Below are 13414 nucleotides of genomic sequence, written 5' to 3'. Positions count from 1 at the left end.
TATAATTATCCTTTTTCTGTGAAAACGCGCACACGGTAATATTTTTTTAAAAAAACTTTCATCAGCACGCATAAAGAGAGACAATGATTCAGCTAATTGTGAACCTAAAATAAGCAGTTTTAAAAATGCACCCAACTTCACACACACACACTAGATCTCCCCCGCACGCACACACACCGCATTGCTAATAACCCTATTTAGAACTTCATCAGTGGCGTAATGATAGGAAACAGGGTGGAAATTGCCGGTTAACAGTTGGATCTGGGCTGTAATTAATTCAGTGTCTCTTTTAATCAAACCGAGGAGCGATCAAGTTTCCTTGGTGTGTGGCATGTGTGTGACATCACCCTAAAAGCTGGCCAGCCAATCAGGAGAGAGGCAGTGAGGCACGTGAACTTGGGTTCTTGGTTTAAAAAAAAAAGTAGAGGAGGAGGAAGAAGGAGAAGAAGAATTCCAAACTAAACCCAGCAAGTTGAGAGGTGTGAGCGCTGATTAAAAAGGGAAGCACTTTCCGCGGGGCGGAGCTGAGCTGTCCTTGGTCCTGAAGCAACGCGGCGTTCCTACTTCGCCTCCAACATCAGGGACTTTTGCAGGCAAGGCGGCTTCGGAAGGCGACCATGGGAGGCGGTGGCGCGGCCGCGGTCCCGACCCTCCAGTCTAGGCGCTTTCAAAGGTGCTGAAACGTCCTTCCAACCTGCCGTTTTTGGCGCGTTCGCCTTCTTGAGCAGAGACGGACCTCGAACAGAGATCGCCTGCGCTGTCCGCGGTCCTGAAACCTCCCTTTCCTTAGGCGCTGGTACGAAAGGAGAGCTCGCTCTTCGTTCTGTAATCCGTGCCTCTCGCTTGCCTCATTCACTGCTCTTTAAAAAAAGAAAATCTTGTTATGGACTCTTTAAAAGTTCATTGTTTGGTTAAGTCATTTCCTATAATTTAGGGCTGATGGATCTATGGTTAGCGGTGGCGATTGCGAATAGTTCAGATTAGGGATCTTTCTCCCTGCAAGCAAAGTTTCACTTTCGCCACCCCTACTCTGGCTCCTGTCTTCCCTTCCCCTCTTTCTCTCCCTTGTCTCCTTCCCCTCATCTCTGCAGCTAGCTTGACTGCAGGTTTTCAAGAGGGACAGCGCCTTGGATCGTAATACGGACCGGCGATTGTTGCTGCACTAACTTTGGATCCGAAGTCCCGCAGTTCCAAGGTCGCTCTTCTTCTTCTCGAGCCTAATCCGGACACCGGCTGGTCAATGTCACCCTGAAAGGCATGGAAGGTGCCAACGGATTTGGGATCGATTCCATCCTGTCCCACCGAGCCGGGAGCCCCGCCGTGCCCAAAGGGGAACCGCTCATGGGGGAAGGACGCTCCCCCTTGGAACTTAGTCCCCGCTCCGAAATCAGCAGCGGCTGCCCGTCGCCCCACTCTCCCGGGAGGGAGTGCTTGGAAGCAGTAGCCCAGAGACAAGGCGTGGCAGTGGGGCTGGAGTCTCACCTCCAAGCGGGGCAAATCTTGGCCCCTTCACAATCCAGAACAGTGACCTCCTCCTTCTTAATCAGGGACATCTTGGCCGATTGCAAGCCTTTGGCAGCCTGCGCCCCTTACTCCAGCAGCAATGGACAGAGCGCGCAGGAGGCACCGGTTCGGATTCCCCCCAAATCCGGAGAGGACTTCCGGGAGAAGATGGACAAGAACAACAGCAGCAACTCCTCTTCGGACACAGAATACAAAGGTAAGGAGAGTTTCTCCTAACTCCATACCAGCGCCTGCTGATTTCTGAATGAGCCCTCTATTTCTGAACAAGTAACACTCGCGCACACATACAAATAGAGTTTTCGCTTCCCGTTGGGGTATCTCCTAAGAACCAAAGCTGGTCGATCTAGCTCACCAGCGGCTTCCGGACAGCAAACCCGCGTGTTGCTAGTTCTCGGGATCTGGTATTCAGAGGTGCATGTGGACAGGCAAGTTCTTCTTATCCCCACTCCCCCCCCTCTCTTTCTCTCTCGGAAGGTTCGAGGATGAAGGACAGGATAACATTCGGTTGGCCTGATTTGGGATATTTCCTCTTTTTCTGTTTGTTTGTTTGTTTGTTTGTTTGTTTCTGTCGTCAGTTCAATCTGTAAAGCTCCGAATTCTGCTAAAAATATTATATTTGGAGGGAAGGAAGCTAATATGAGAACCTGGCGGAGATAAATACGAAACTTCTTTATTTGCGCATTTAACTCCGCATAACCCAACCACTTGCCTGTTTCGATTGTTATTTCCATCTATTTTGCGCCAGCGATCCTCCTCCATGTCTCCTCAGAAGCAAAACCTATTGAGCTCAATTGGATATACTCTCAGGAAAGTGGGTATAAGGGTTGCAGCCCGAGTGTTTCTATAGTCACCAGGATATTCTGGTCTGCATTCTGATTTAAAGTTGATTCTACTCTGGAGAAAAGGCATTCCGACCCCACCCCATATAAACTGGATTTACTGAAATGAGATGGACGGGGTACCAATATTATCAAATTCGTTAGGTTGCGACACGAATGATTTTTGACACACAGATCAATACAAGTTGTCAGGCAGATAAGAAAGAAGGCCAAACTTCAGTACAGAAGCTTCGCCTCTTCGCCTCTATCTGATTTCCTATCATTCCTAATCATCCCTTGAATGATCGGTGGTTCCCCTTGAGTCTGCCCCCCCTCCCCTAGAAAACTTTTCGACGAGAGAACTCGTAATAACGTAGCGGCGACCTTCAAGCTCCTCGTTCACTGGGCCGAGGACACTTTGAAAGGCGCCAGTCCCGTTAAGCAAATGACAACTTTTGAAAAAAATCTGCTATGGGAAATAGCTCGAAATTAAATGCATTGGTGTTTGCAGAGACGTCGAAAGCAAAAGCAGGTCTTCAGTTTAACAATTGGCGGGGGTGCTCGCCAGAGAGTGACTTTCCTTCTGATAAGAATTGTTTTTACTTTCTTTGACAAATACTTTTTTCAAACCGCAAAAGCCACCCGGTCCAGGTCATTTCTTCCCGCCATTTGCCCCCCCCTCGCCATGAGAAGTAACATCCTCAAGAGATTTAATGCCTCAGTCATAGAATTCACAATATCATAGAATTTTTTTTTAGAGTCTTCAGGTTTACTTGGAAGCAAACCCCCCATGACGTCGATGAGTTCAATTTCCACTCCGTAAGACTTTAGTTCCGCGTGGTTACTCGCGTGTAAGTCCAACTGAAATCCAGGGCGGTGGAGAATAACTTACCAGTGAAACAGCCGTAAGATTGGACTGAGGTGGAGTTTAATGACAGCACAAACCTAACTACGCCAACTCAGAAGTAAGATCCTATTGAGTTGCGCGGGCGGGGGGGGCGGGCTTACTCTCAAGCATTGCGTTTTGGCTTGTCGCCTTAGACAGAAGTCACTGAAAGCAGGAAGAAAGCCTGTTCCGAGATATAGATATATATACAGAAATGCCGGATAGGAACAGAAACAAACATAGTTGCGTGGAACGGGAAAAGGCGCAGCTTTATTCCGAAGCAAATCTCACTGAAATCTAGGAGGCTTGATGCAGAGTAAACAACGCGGCCCAGGATGAGAGTTCCAAACAGAAGCTCTTTTTTCCTCCAGGCCAGAATAGGATCTGCAACGAGCAAGACCTCTGCAGTTCCTGGTGGGTTTTATGTTTCCTTTGGAAGGAGAAACTGACAGAATGGAAAAGCGGCCCAGGTAAAGATCAGGTCGTTGGATCGAGGGAGGCCATCCCTTTCGATAGCGGTTTTCCTGTAGCTCTGAATAGCGCGATTACATCTCCTGTCTTGCAAGTTAAGACCTACTTTGTTCAGTGGGGCTGGCTCCCAAGCATGGCTGCGATCCAGATACCCCTTTACCCTATTGAACTCAAGCGGACTCACTTCTGCGCGGACGCGGTCAAAACTTCCGACTTGCAGCCCCATCCGAAGCTGGTTTACTCGGAAGCAACTCCCGCACGCGAGGTTCAATGCGTAGCTTCCTTGCTCGTAAACATGCTCAGTAAATGCAGGTTTAATTTAAATAAAATAAAACCAATAACAATTTTTAAAAAAATATAAAAAGTAAAATTCCATCTTCGGCCTATTTATACAAAAGGCCCGGATCTTGGCCACGCGCTGCTCCTCCTTTTCCAATTTTGTGGGCGCATCCAGGATTAACAGCTGGGCCTGTAGAAAAAGGCAGGTGGTATTCTGGACCCAGGCAGGGTCCCCCACTGGGGAATTCCTGCCCTTAAGTCCAGGTCTTTTCTGTTTCCAACACCCCCCCCCATCTCACCCCCATTAACCAATTAAAAATTCAGTTGCTAAGAAAGAGAGACGGAAATTCTTTTTTAAACCTTCTTCATTTCCGCCCCCCCGCCCCAACCGTAAATTGTGTTGGATTTCAGCCACAAACATATACCCCCCCAAAAAGCATTTTACATTACCATTCAACATTTTTTTTTGCTCTTTACCTGCTGTTTTTAAAGGCCGAGTTGCTTCAGTGAGAGCCACATGAAGGATATATTTAGAAGCGTGGAACTCTAACATCTAGAGGTGTCTCCTTCTTCACATTTACTGTATTTTATTTCTCCTTTTCTTCCTTTTCTCTTCCCCCCTTTCCTCCACTTTTCTCTCCTTCTTTTACCTCCTCCCTTTAGCTCTGTCTTCATTTTCCCTTTCTTTTTCCCCTTCTTTCCCCCTTTCTTCTATCTCTCTCTCATTCCCTCCTTTTTCTCTCCCTCTTCCTCAGAGGAACTTCCCTGAACTTCAAACCCCTCTCTCCACTTTCTCAATCTCTCCCTTCTTCTCCCCTCTTCTCACCTCATCACAACTCCAGAATCAGGTTCTCTGCCAACAGCATCACCCTTAAAAACATAGGTTCTTCCTCCTAAGCTCACAGTTCTTTGCACTGACTGGCAGCGCCTCTCCAGGGTTTCAGACACGAGATAATTCGCAGCCCTCCATGGAGAGATGCCAGGAATTGAGCGAGGCGGGTGCTTAACCGCTGAGCGACGGCCCTACCCTTAACGCCCCCACCTTTCCCTCAGGTACACAGCGCCAACTTTCTCTCTGTCCTAGCCCCCTAGTTAGTCTAAGCTGAACATCAAAACCTAAAGAGGGGTCTATTTTGAGGGGGGGGGAATGATTTCTTATTTAGCTTTTCAAATATCAAATTCATTTATTTGCCGCCCGCCCGCCCCCCCCAAAGTAAACATTCTGTAGAGGTCAGTGCCACTGATTCCAGGACACCCCCTTTATTTCTTATAAAGAGAGGAGGGGTGAGGAGAAGAAACAGACTTGTTTGCGCCTTCCATCCATCAATGAAAGAGCATCTCATGTTTAAGAGATATTCATGCCTATCTGGACTCGGTTTCTGGTTGAAGGGTTTCCCATATCCCTGGTGGCTCAATTAAGTGGATTATTGTCTTCCTACAGAGAGAAATCAACGCGCGTGGAGGCTGAGCTTTGTCGCTCCTAAACCCTGCCACAATGAAATTTACCATAAACCCCTGTAAAAAAGCTAATGCGGCCAATTTATATAAACCGGAGCCAGCTTCCCCCCACCCTATAGATAAACATAATCTCTTTAAGAACAGAGATAAAGGGGGTGGGCGAGAGAAAGGGGGGAGGAACTGCAGGCCGTAGCCATTTCTTTCAGAGTTACCAGCTTTCACCCTTTATTTTTGCTTTCCATCAATCCGAAATGCCCTTTTTATCGAAAGGGATATGTCTTGCACCAAGGGGGGTGGGGGGAATCGGTTTCAATCCAGATTGAACAGGACTGACTCCCGTGCGATCTGGGGGAAAAGTAAATCTTTGTTAAAGGGAGGGAAGGAGAGGGGAGCGCTAATGATTTCTGGCAATATCTAGTACCCCCTTCCAATGGCTCAGTGTGAAACCACTTTAAATTCGCTGTTGTTTAACGTAGAAAGAAAGGGATAATGGGGGGGTATCAGAGCTGAGGGGAGAAGGCAGAAGTTTGACCTCCCTTGCTACTTTTATTTGACAACTGCCCTTATTGGGTTCAGTTGCCGTTCAAACACCAGGCTCCCTGCCTACTCCGAATATATACAAAATGTATTGTGAATCAGTTAAGAGAGATGGGCTGCACTCCAATTGTGACCTAGCTCTACCGAAAGCCTTCTTTTCGGGCAACCCAGAAAGTTGAGGCAGTTTTCTTTTCCTTTATGTGCCTTGAGAGAGTGCTGTTTGGGGGTGGGGGGAAGGGGAAAGTCTGCACCTCTCAATATATATAAAATATCTGGAGAGAGAAAGGGGGGAAGGGAGTCGTTTGTTCTTTTTCCTTGGATAGATAAGCGATCCTTTGTTTTTGTTTTTGTTTTGTTTTGGGATGCAAAGCCTCAGGAACGCCTACTTTGGGGTGGTCTTTAGCGGGCTGCTGTGGGTTCGAATCCTCAGTCAGGCCTCTGTGGTAGGACTTGAGTCAAGCCTGCTTCGCAGGATGATGTGAGGATAAGTTGGATACCACACGCAACTCTTCGGAGCGAGGGCGGGCTTCAAATGTGGTGATGACGGCGGCAATAATACATGGATTAATGCCAGTTTTATCCCAAAACTAACAACAACAACTGTAATACCATTTCTTTTGGAAGTTTCTCTAGGAATTTGAGGAAGCTGATCAGCCCCGATTTCTTTCAGAGTTAATCCCTGAAGCAACAAAATCTGGGTGCTGTCATAATTCTCAACATTTAAAACCACGATCCGACATCACTTACCTGGGAGTCAGCTCCATTGAACTCAGTGGGTTTACTTCTGAGTAAACCCAGGTAGGGTGGCATAGCTTACTGTTCAGGGATGGAAACTTTATTCTCAGCGGAGGTGAGAAAGTCTTGGGGGCGGGGGCGGAACCCAGTCAATAAAACCATGGAGGAAAATAAGGATTTTGTGGGGGAAACGGGGAAATTTGAATTTTAAGAAAAGTCAGAGACCCAAGCACACTGATAGAGGCATAAATCCCTTAGAACTCGCTGGGACATTTCTCAAGTAACTAAAATGACGCATGTTTAGGCTGCAGTCTTCTACCCATTTACCTGGGAGGAACTCTGCTGGAATTCAGTGAGGGTTACTTCTTCTGACAAGGCATTTTAGGGTTGCAGTAAATATTGGGGAGGGGGTTTAGGCTGCGTCCTATCCTGGCGTTTACTTCGAGATAAGCTTGACAGATCTCGGTGGGATTTGCTCCCAAATAAACGTGCACAGAATCGGGGCCGTACAGCACGTGCTTCGCTCTGGTTTGAAATCAGTGGGAGGCGGGCAGTGTGTTCACCGGGAAGAAAGCACTATTGACTTCACTGAGACTTACTCCCAGGTAGAAGTGCATAACCTGGCTGGCGCCCTTGAAAGTGCTCAGTTTTGTCCGCATTGCGTCTTCAGAAGGACAACGCGGGTACCCTCAAACCAAGATTAAAATGTCAATTTTAAAATTCAATTCAATTTGACTTGTTTGGTTTATTCCTCTGCTTTTAACCCCGCAAAAGGAAGACTCGTTTGCCTCAGATACCGAAATTTCTCTGGGTTGTATGCAAAGGTAGTGCTACTCAGAGTTGACCTATTGAAAATAAATAGTTTAAATGGGTCTACTCTGAGTAGAATTTAGCTGGCTGAAACCCAAAGGCTTTGTTGAATCTGTATGGATTTAGGGTGGTGTGTTACTTACTTTAGCATTCATTAATTCAGATTATCACTAATTCCAGTTGCAAAAACCTCGGATTTATTTCCATTGTAGAGAACAAAATCAGAGCTGTCTCCAATTAGTTTTTACTCTGAGTAGCCTCACCGAAATCAAAGGATCTAGTCACTCTCATTAATTTCAATGGGTACCGTCTGAGTAATGGGTAACGTTGACTACAGATCACAGTTAAAACGAATTAAAGTACTGTACCTGTAGTTTAAACCAGAGTGCAAATCCGGCATCCCATAATTTTTGACACTCTTTGTTAGGAATAAGATATTTTCTAAAATTTCCAGGTTCGTTTCGTATAGCCCGACCCTAGGCATGTTTTACAACTCCCATTGGGTTGAGTGGCGTTTCCTTGCCTATCGTCTTCCCTGTTACTTGTGAGTAAATTGTACGGATCGTGTTGAGACTAGATCTCAAGCCCATATGTTTATTCCTGTTTATCTAGTTGTCTGGACTTCTTTAAAAAAAAATTCCGTTTGCCCGAAGGATGCAATCTATATTTTGTGAAAAAAACTAACTTCAGTAGTAGTTTCCTGGCATTTCTGATGCGCATCTCGATCCTACCCGTGTTTACCTGGAAGTAACAGTGCAATCTATTCCAGAATGACACAATGAACACCGAGTTTATTTTATTTAAGCGGGGGTGGGGATAGTTTGTATGAATGTCTTCCCAGGCTGGATCTTTCCTTTAAGATCAATATTTATATATTATTCAGTGAAGAACATTTTGGGCAGCACCTAAAGTTAAGCTGTGACATCCCCTTAATTTCAGGGTTTGCACTAAAAGGCTTGGGGACTAGAAATATGTTTGAATAAATAAGTAATTTTAAGGGGAAATGTTTCAAGGGCTTGCTTAACTCTTTGGCACTTAAATCAGGCTGAACTGGATCGCTGACGCCGACGACTGTGAACCCAGCCCTGAGGTCGATATGATATTGGGAGGGCTATAAATAATTTTAATAATAAAATAAATAATGTGTACGCATGCATATAGATATTTTTGTGTGTGGTTAAATTTACTGTCAGCTTGGTATATATTGATATATCTCTCCCTCCTCAGTATCTCAGGTCGAGGGTATCTCGAATTTAAGTGGCTAGTTCTCATGAAAGTCAAGTACCTTCGGTTTATAATACAGTTACGCTGTTCCTAACTGGGCTCACGAACGGACTTTTTTTTACTTATCAATGGGCCTTACTTCTGAGTAAACATACCTAAAAGGAGGATCTTAAGGCTGCAACCTTATCCACATTTCACTGACGAGGAAGCCCCATAGAAAGCTATGGAAGTTACCTCCGAGTAAACATGCATAGGGACGCAAGAGAAACGAGCAAGCGGCCCGCGCCCCTCGCCGAGGCGTCTGGTCTCTTTACTTGTCTTCCCTCCCGCGCTTGATAAGGGGACTTTCCCTTCTAATCTGTCTGCACTGATTGTGGCAACGTCTTTTCTCTTCCGCCCCCCTTCCCCCCTGCTCAGTGAAAGAAGAAGGGGACAGAGAGATCTCCAGTTCCAGAGAGAGCCCCCCAGTGAGGCTGAAAAAGCCGCGCAAGGCCCGCACAGCCTTCACGGATCACCAGCTGGCCCAACTGGAGCGGAGTTTCGAGCGGCAGAAATACTTGAGCGTGCAGGACAGAATGGAGCTGGCCGCGTCCCTCAACCTCACAGACACCCAAGTAAAGACCTGGTACCAGAACAGAAGGTAAAAAGAGAGCGGGGGAGAGAGCGGGGGTGGGTGGGTGGCAAGGCAAGGAGGAGGAGGAGGCGGGGCATCTTTCACCTCCCTTACTTCGGATTAGTTACCCTGGGAAAGTGTATTGTTCCTCCCTCTCTGGTTTTCGAAGACCGCAGTTCTATGCAAGTTTATGCTCGAAAATTAAATCCTGTCGCTTGCAGGAAAGTTTGTTTTGGATGACATAATAATAATAATAATAATAATAATAATAATAATAATAAATGTCATCCTTTACTTTGGCAAAATGTTGTGCCTCCCCAACATTGGACGGGAAAAAATCAAATCCAGAAACTCGAGCTGTTACGAAAGTAATTAACAGAGAGAGAGAAAAATTATGTTACTGCTTCGGTTTAGTTGAAGGAATCTAGTTTTGAAAGATGCATGTGTATATATATATATATTTAACGCATTTGGGTGAGTTAACCCCACCCCCCTTGTACTCCAGCTCTAACTCCCATCATCTCTGTCCATTGACCGTGGTGGCTGGCGTTGATGGGAATCAGAGTCCAACTGCATCTAAAGGACCAGGTTCCCCTCCCCTGACCTAATAAAATATTATTTTTAATATAGTTAGCTTCAATGCCGCAGTGACACTTGCACACTTTTAAGCTACACAGAGCTCTTCCAAGGTACCACAGTAAAGGCGTGCAAGGTTTTTTGGTTACACAAGACAGCTTGGTCAGATTATTAGGCGAAAGTATTCGAATGCCCAAAGAGTTGGTTTACTAATTTTCTTAAATAAATAAATAAAATAAAGGAAAAGGGTTCTAGGTGTCCTGGAAGCGATTCAGATATACAAACATTTTAAAAGCGCTATATGAATGGTAAGTTTGATGATCAGCTGTATTTCAAGCGAAATATTAGTTGCGTGCGTGCATAGACAGAGCAAAGTTGGCTACAAGTCTTTTTTGGAGCGCGGGGGGTGATCTAGGAACGTAAAGGGGGTCTTTCCCCCACGTTTGTGCAAAGATAAACCAGCCTGTACGTTCCAAGGGCATGTAAAATACTTCACGCTTACATTTTAGTGTGGCGTCGCTTACTTTGTATTTTAATTAAAATCCTTGAGGGCAACGATCTCCATCTCTCTCTCACCCCCGGGGGGACAGAGGGCTGTTTAACCCTTTCCTCCTCCTCAACATTCTAGATCAAACTCCCAGAAGGGCGAACGGGAAGGAACCGGGGAGGGTGAAATTAGCAGAGCTACCTATATCCTGTTTTGTCTAGTAACCAGGTAAACCACAAACACCCACAGATCTGAAACTGCTGGGCCCCGAAGCAAAACGCGCTTTTCCTGATATCTACCTGTGCAGCCCTGACACGTTCAAAGAAAGTTTGTCAATATCTGGGTCTCCTGATTGTGTTGGTTGCTTTAAAAGACCAAACATGGGTCCTCGATCTCTTCCTTCGCCCGCGCACAGACACAAGCACGCACAGTCCCCGGATTATTTTGCCTTCGCTGACTTGCACCTGAACGTGTGAATGGTTTCTGCCAACTCTAATGGCGTCGGAGGTGATTCTGAGGTCCTCCCCATGGTTTTGGATCCTCATTGGCTGGCTGGATGCTGCAGCGATGACCATGCATATTGGTAACTTTGGGTGTCTAAATTTTGACACAAAATCTTCACTTTTGCTCAGAACTGAACGGTCATGACTCCCGTAGGCCCGTCACTGTCAGTGGGTCTACTCTGAGTAAAGGTTAGTGGAATACAACGCAAAAAGTCGTTCCACACATTACCTTCCAGCAACCCCGAGTTTGGGCAAGGAACAGCAGCCAGTTCTGTGTCTCTGCATGTTAATCCGCCCCCCCCCCAGCTTTGCTTCAGTCATATATCACATATCACATTGGCTACTTGTCCTGGGATGATGGGAGTTGGAGTCCAGCAACGTCTGGAGAACCAAAGCTTTCTCATACCTCTGGCTTGCCCCTTAAAACATAACGTCTCTCTCCCCCCGCAGTTTGGGTGTTTGTAAACAGTCAGGGTCCGATCCCGAAAATAAATGTAAAATTCATTCACAGGCGCAAGCAAATCATCCCACGCTTTAGTCCCATCTCTTTCCCTAGCTGGCACCAGCTTGCGTGTTATTAAATCCAGACATGCTGAAATGAAATAGCGCCTGGTTTCAAAATGAGCGAGATTTCCCCATTTGGAAATTAGCGCTTTAACAACTGGCTCAGATTGTTGCCAAGCTCACCTTTTGCTAGCCAGAGGTTCAAACCAGCACTTAGCAAATTTGAAGGTGCGTTCCTCTTATTATTATGTAGATTTTTTTTAAAAAGAGTTAATTGCATTCTTTGGTTAGAACTGTCCTTTTCTTTGCACATATCGGAGACTATATTTCAGCTGTAAATGAGCCAAGGACGGTACCACGTTCTGATTTTGGGGGACATTAACACAACCTGTTTATTGATTTGTTTGCAGGGAGATTAGACGAGGTCGCCTGTTTTAATGAGCATTAATTCTGATTTGTTTGCACGGCAGTGAGACGACGTTGCTCCAAAGCAAGTCCCATTCACACGATTTTCAGCTCACTTCCCCTACTTTCCTCATATCAAAAAGTCATACATTTCGCGGGAAGTGGTTCAGCTATAATTGTGTGCCTGACTTGAACTGGCTAGTAGGTAGCTGGATTTCCACCTGAAAATAGCTACAACCTCTCTCTCCTCATACGAACGTCCTCACTGTTCATCTTAAAATACCTTTCCTTCCCATTCCTCAACGCTGAGCTCCTTTGCAGGAATATTAATTCTGCAGGGAGTGTGAGAACACCCATACAGGTTTGCTAACTTTTCTTTATTAGAGCTGCTCTCGTGCTTTTCAGGGACCCAGACGGAGGAAGCTTTTCCCACCAGCCATCACCCTTCCAGGGAAAGGTATACATACCTAAGGTGTGTTTGGGAGTCAGGTTGATGCCAAAGGGCAGAGGAGCAGGGGTGGCCGAGAAAAGGTGGCAACTCATTACATGGAATCAGGGGCACGCAGTGCGAGGCTAGATATGGTTTACTCAGAAGTAAGTCTCATTTTGTTCCAGTTTTACTTTGAGCCAATGGGCTGTTTCAGCTTCGGTCATACCCGGAGCAGACCCATTGAAATTAATGACCAACTTAGGTCCATTAATTTTCAGTGGGTCCACCTTGAGTATAACTCAGCAGGATACTATCCAATATTTTCAGGAATACTGCTGGATGCAGAAGCAATTTATAAAAGAGGAATGGCAGGCGAGGGCGCCTCTGAGCATGTAAGGTGTGCTCTTCTCGAAGGTAAGAGAACACCCACATCTGCGTCAGGAATAAAGTCGTTTAAATCAAAGTATATCAGTCAAAGAACATTTAAATCAAGGTCAAACTTAAATTTTCACTGTTCACAATGGATATCTGATTCCGTCGAGTTTCCTCTTCCAATAGGACTTCTTAACACGCCCGGGAACTAAGTCTAAAAATTAGAGGTTGATAAAGTAAGAGATTTTAGGCAGTGGCAGGCGTGAAAAGAACTGCATTGTTATAGCGCTTGGCTTCCACCAAACGAATACTGGGAACTATAGTTTACCCCGCCACGGTGCTACACTTCCTAGCACAATTAACAATCAGCAGTTCCCAGTTTCTTTAAACGTATGGCATGCAGGCAGTCAGAAAAAGAGACCTTCTGGCGGATTTGCGGGGCAGTTCCAACTCGGTTTATTAAAAAATAAGTCCCATTGAGTTCCATGTGAAAACGGGCATATGGCTGCAGCCAACGCTGCGGTTCTTTTATTGAGGTCGCCTTCTCGCTAACCAAGACTGGAGAACACGGATTCCCAGTCCAGTATTAACCTCACGGCAAACCATAAATGGAACGCCAACAAAAGGAAATAAAGGCCTTTATAGAAAGCGTGTAGAATGCTGCGATATGGAAAAGGAAATGTCCGTTGACATGTGCACATATATCACTCGATGAGCAGATAGCAAGTTAAACGTGTGAACGGTCTCTCCACGGGAGCTGACACGGGAGTTAAATCTCATTG

At 45.8% G+C, this 13414-nt stretch overlaps 1 protein-coding gene across 6 annotated transcripts in view; it reads left to right on the top strand.

Annotated features, from left to right (window-relative positions):
• Window positions 1-368: 368 nt before the first annotated feature.
• Window positions 369-13414, top strand: part of BARHL1 (BarH like homeobox 1) — a 37160-nt gene continuing 24114 nt past the window's right edge. For all 6 annotated transcript variants that reach the window (XM_053373734.1, XM_053373735.1, XM_053373737.1 and 3 more), the window contains exons 1-2: window positions 369-1720; window positions 9160-9382. In XM_053373734.1, coding sequence (XP_053229709.1) covers window positions 1258-1720; window positions 9160-9382 — 686 coding nt within the window. In that variant the 5' untranslated portion in view covers window positions 369-1257. The remainder of the gene's footprint in view (window positions 1721-9159; window positions 9383-13414) is intronic.

The sequence above is a fragment of the Podarcis raffonei genome, chromosome Z (assembly GCF_027172205.1).
Source record: "Podarcis raffonei isolate rPodRaf1 chromosome Z, rPodRaf1.pri, whole genome shotgun sequence".
NCBI lineage: Eukaryota > Metazoa > Chordata > Lepidosauria > Squamata > Lacertidae > Podarcis > Podarcis raffonei.
The sequence above is the reverse complement of the archived record's forward strand: the minus strand, read 5'-3'. Positions and strand labels throughout refer to the sequence as shown.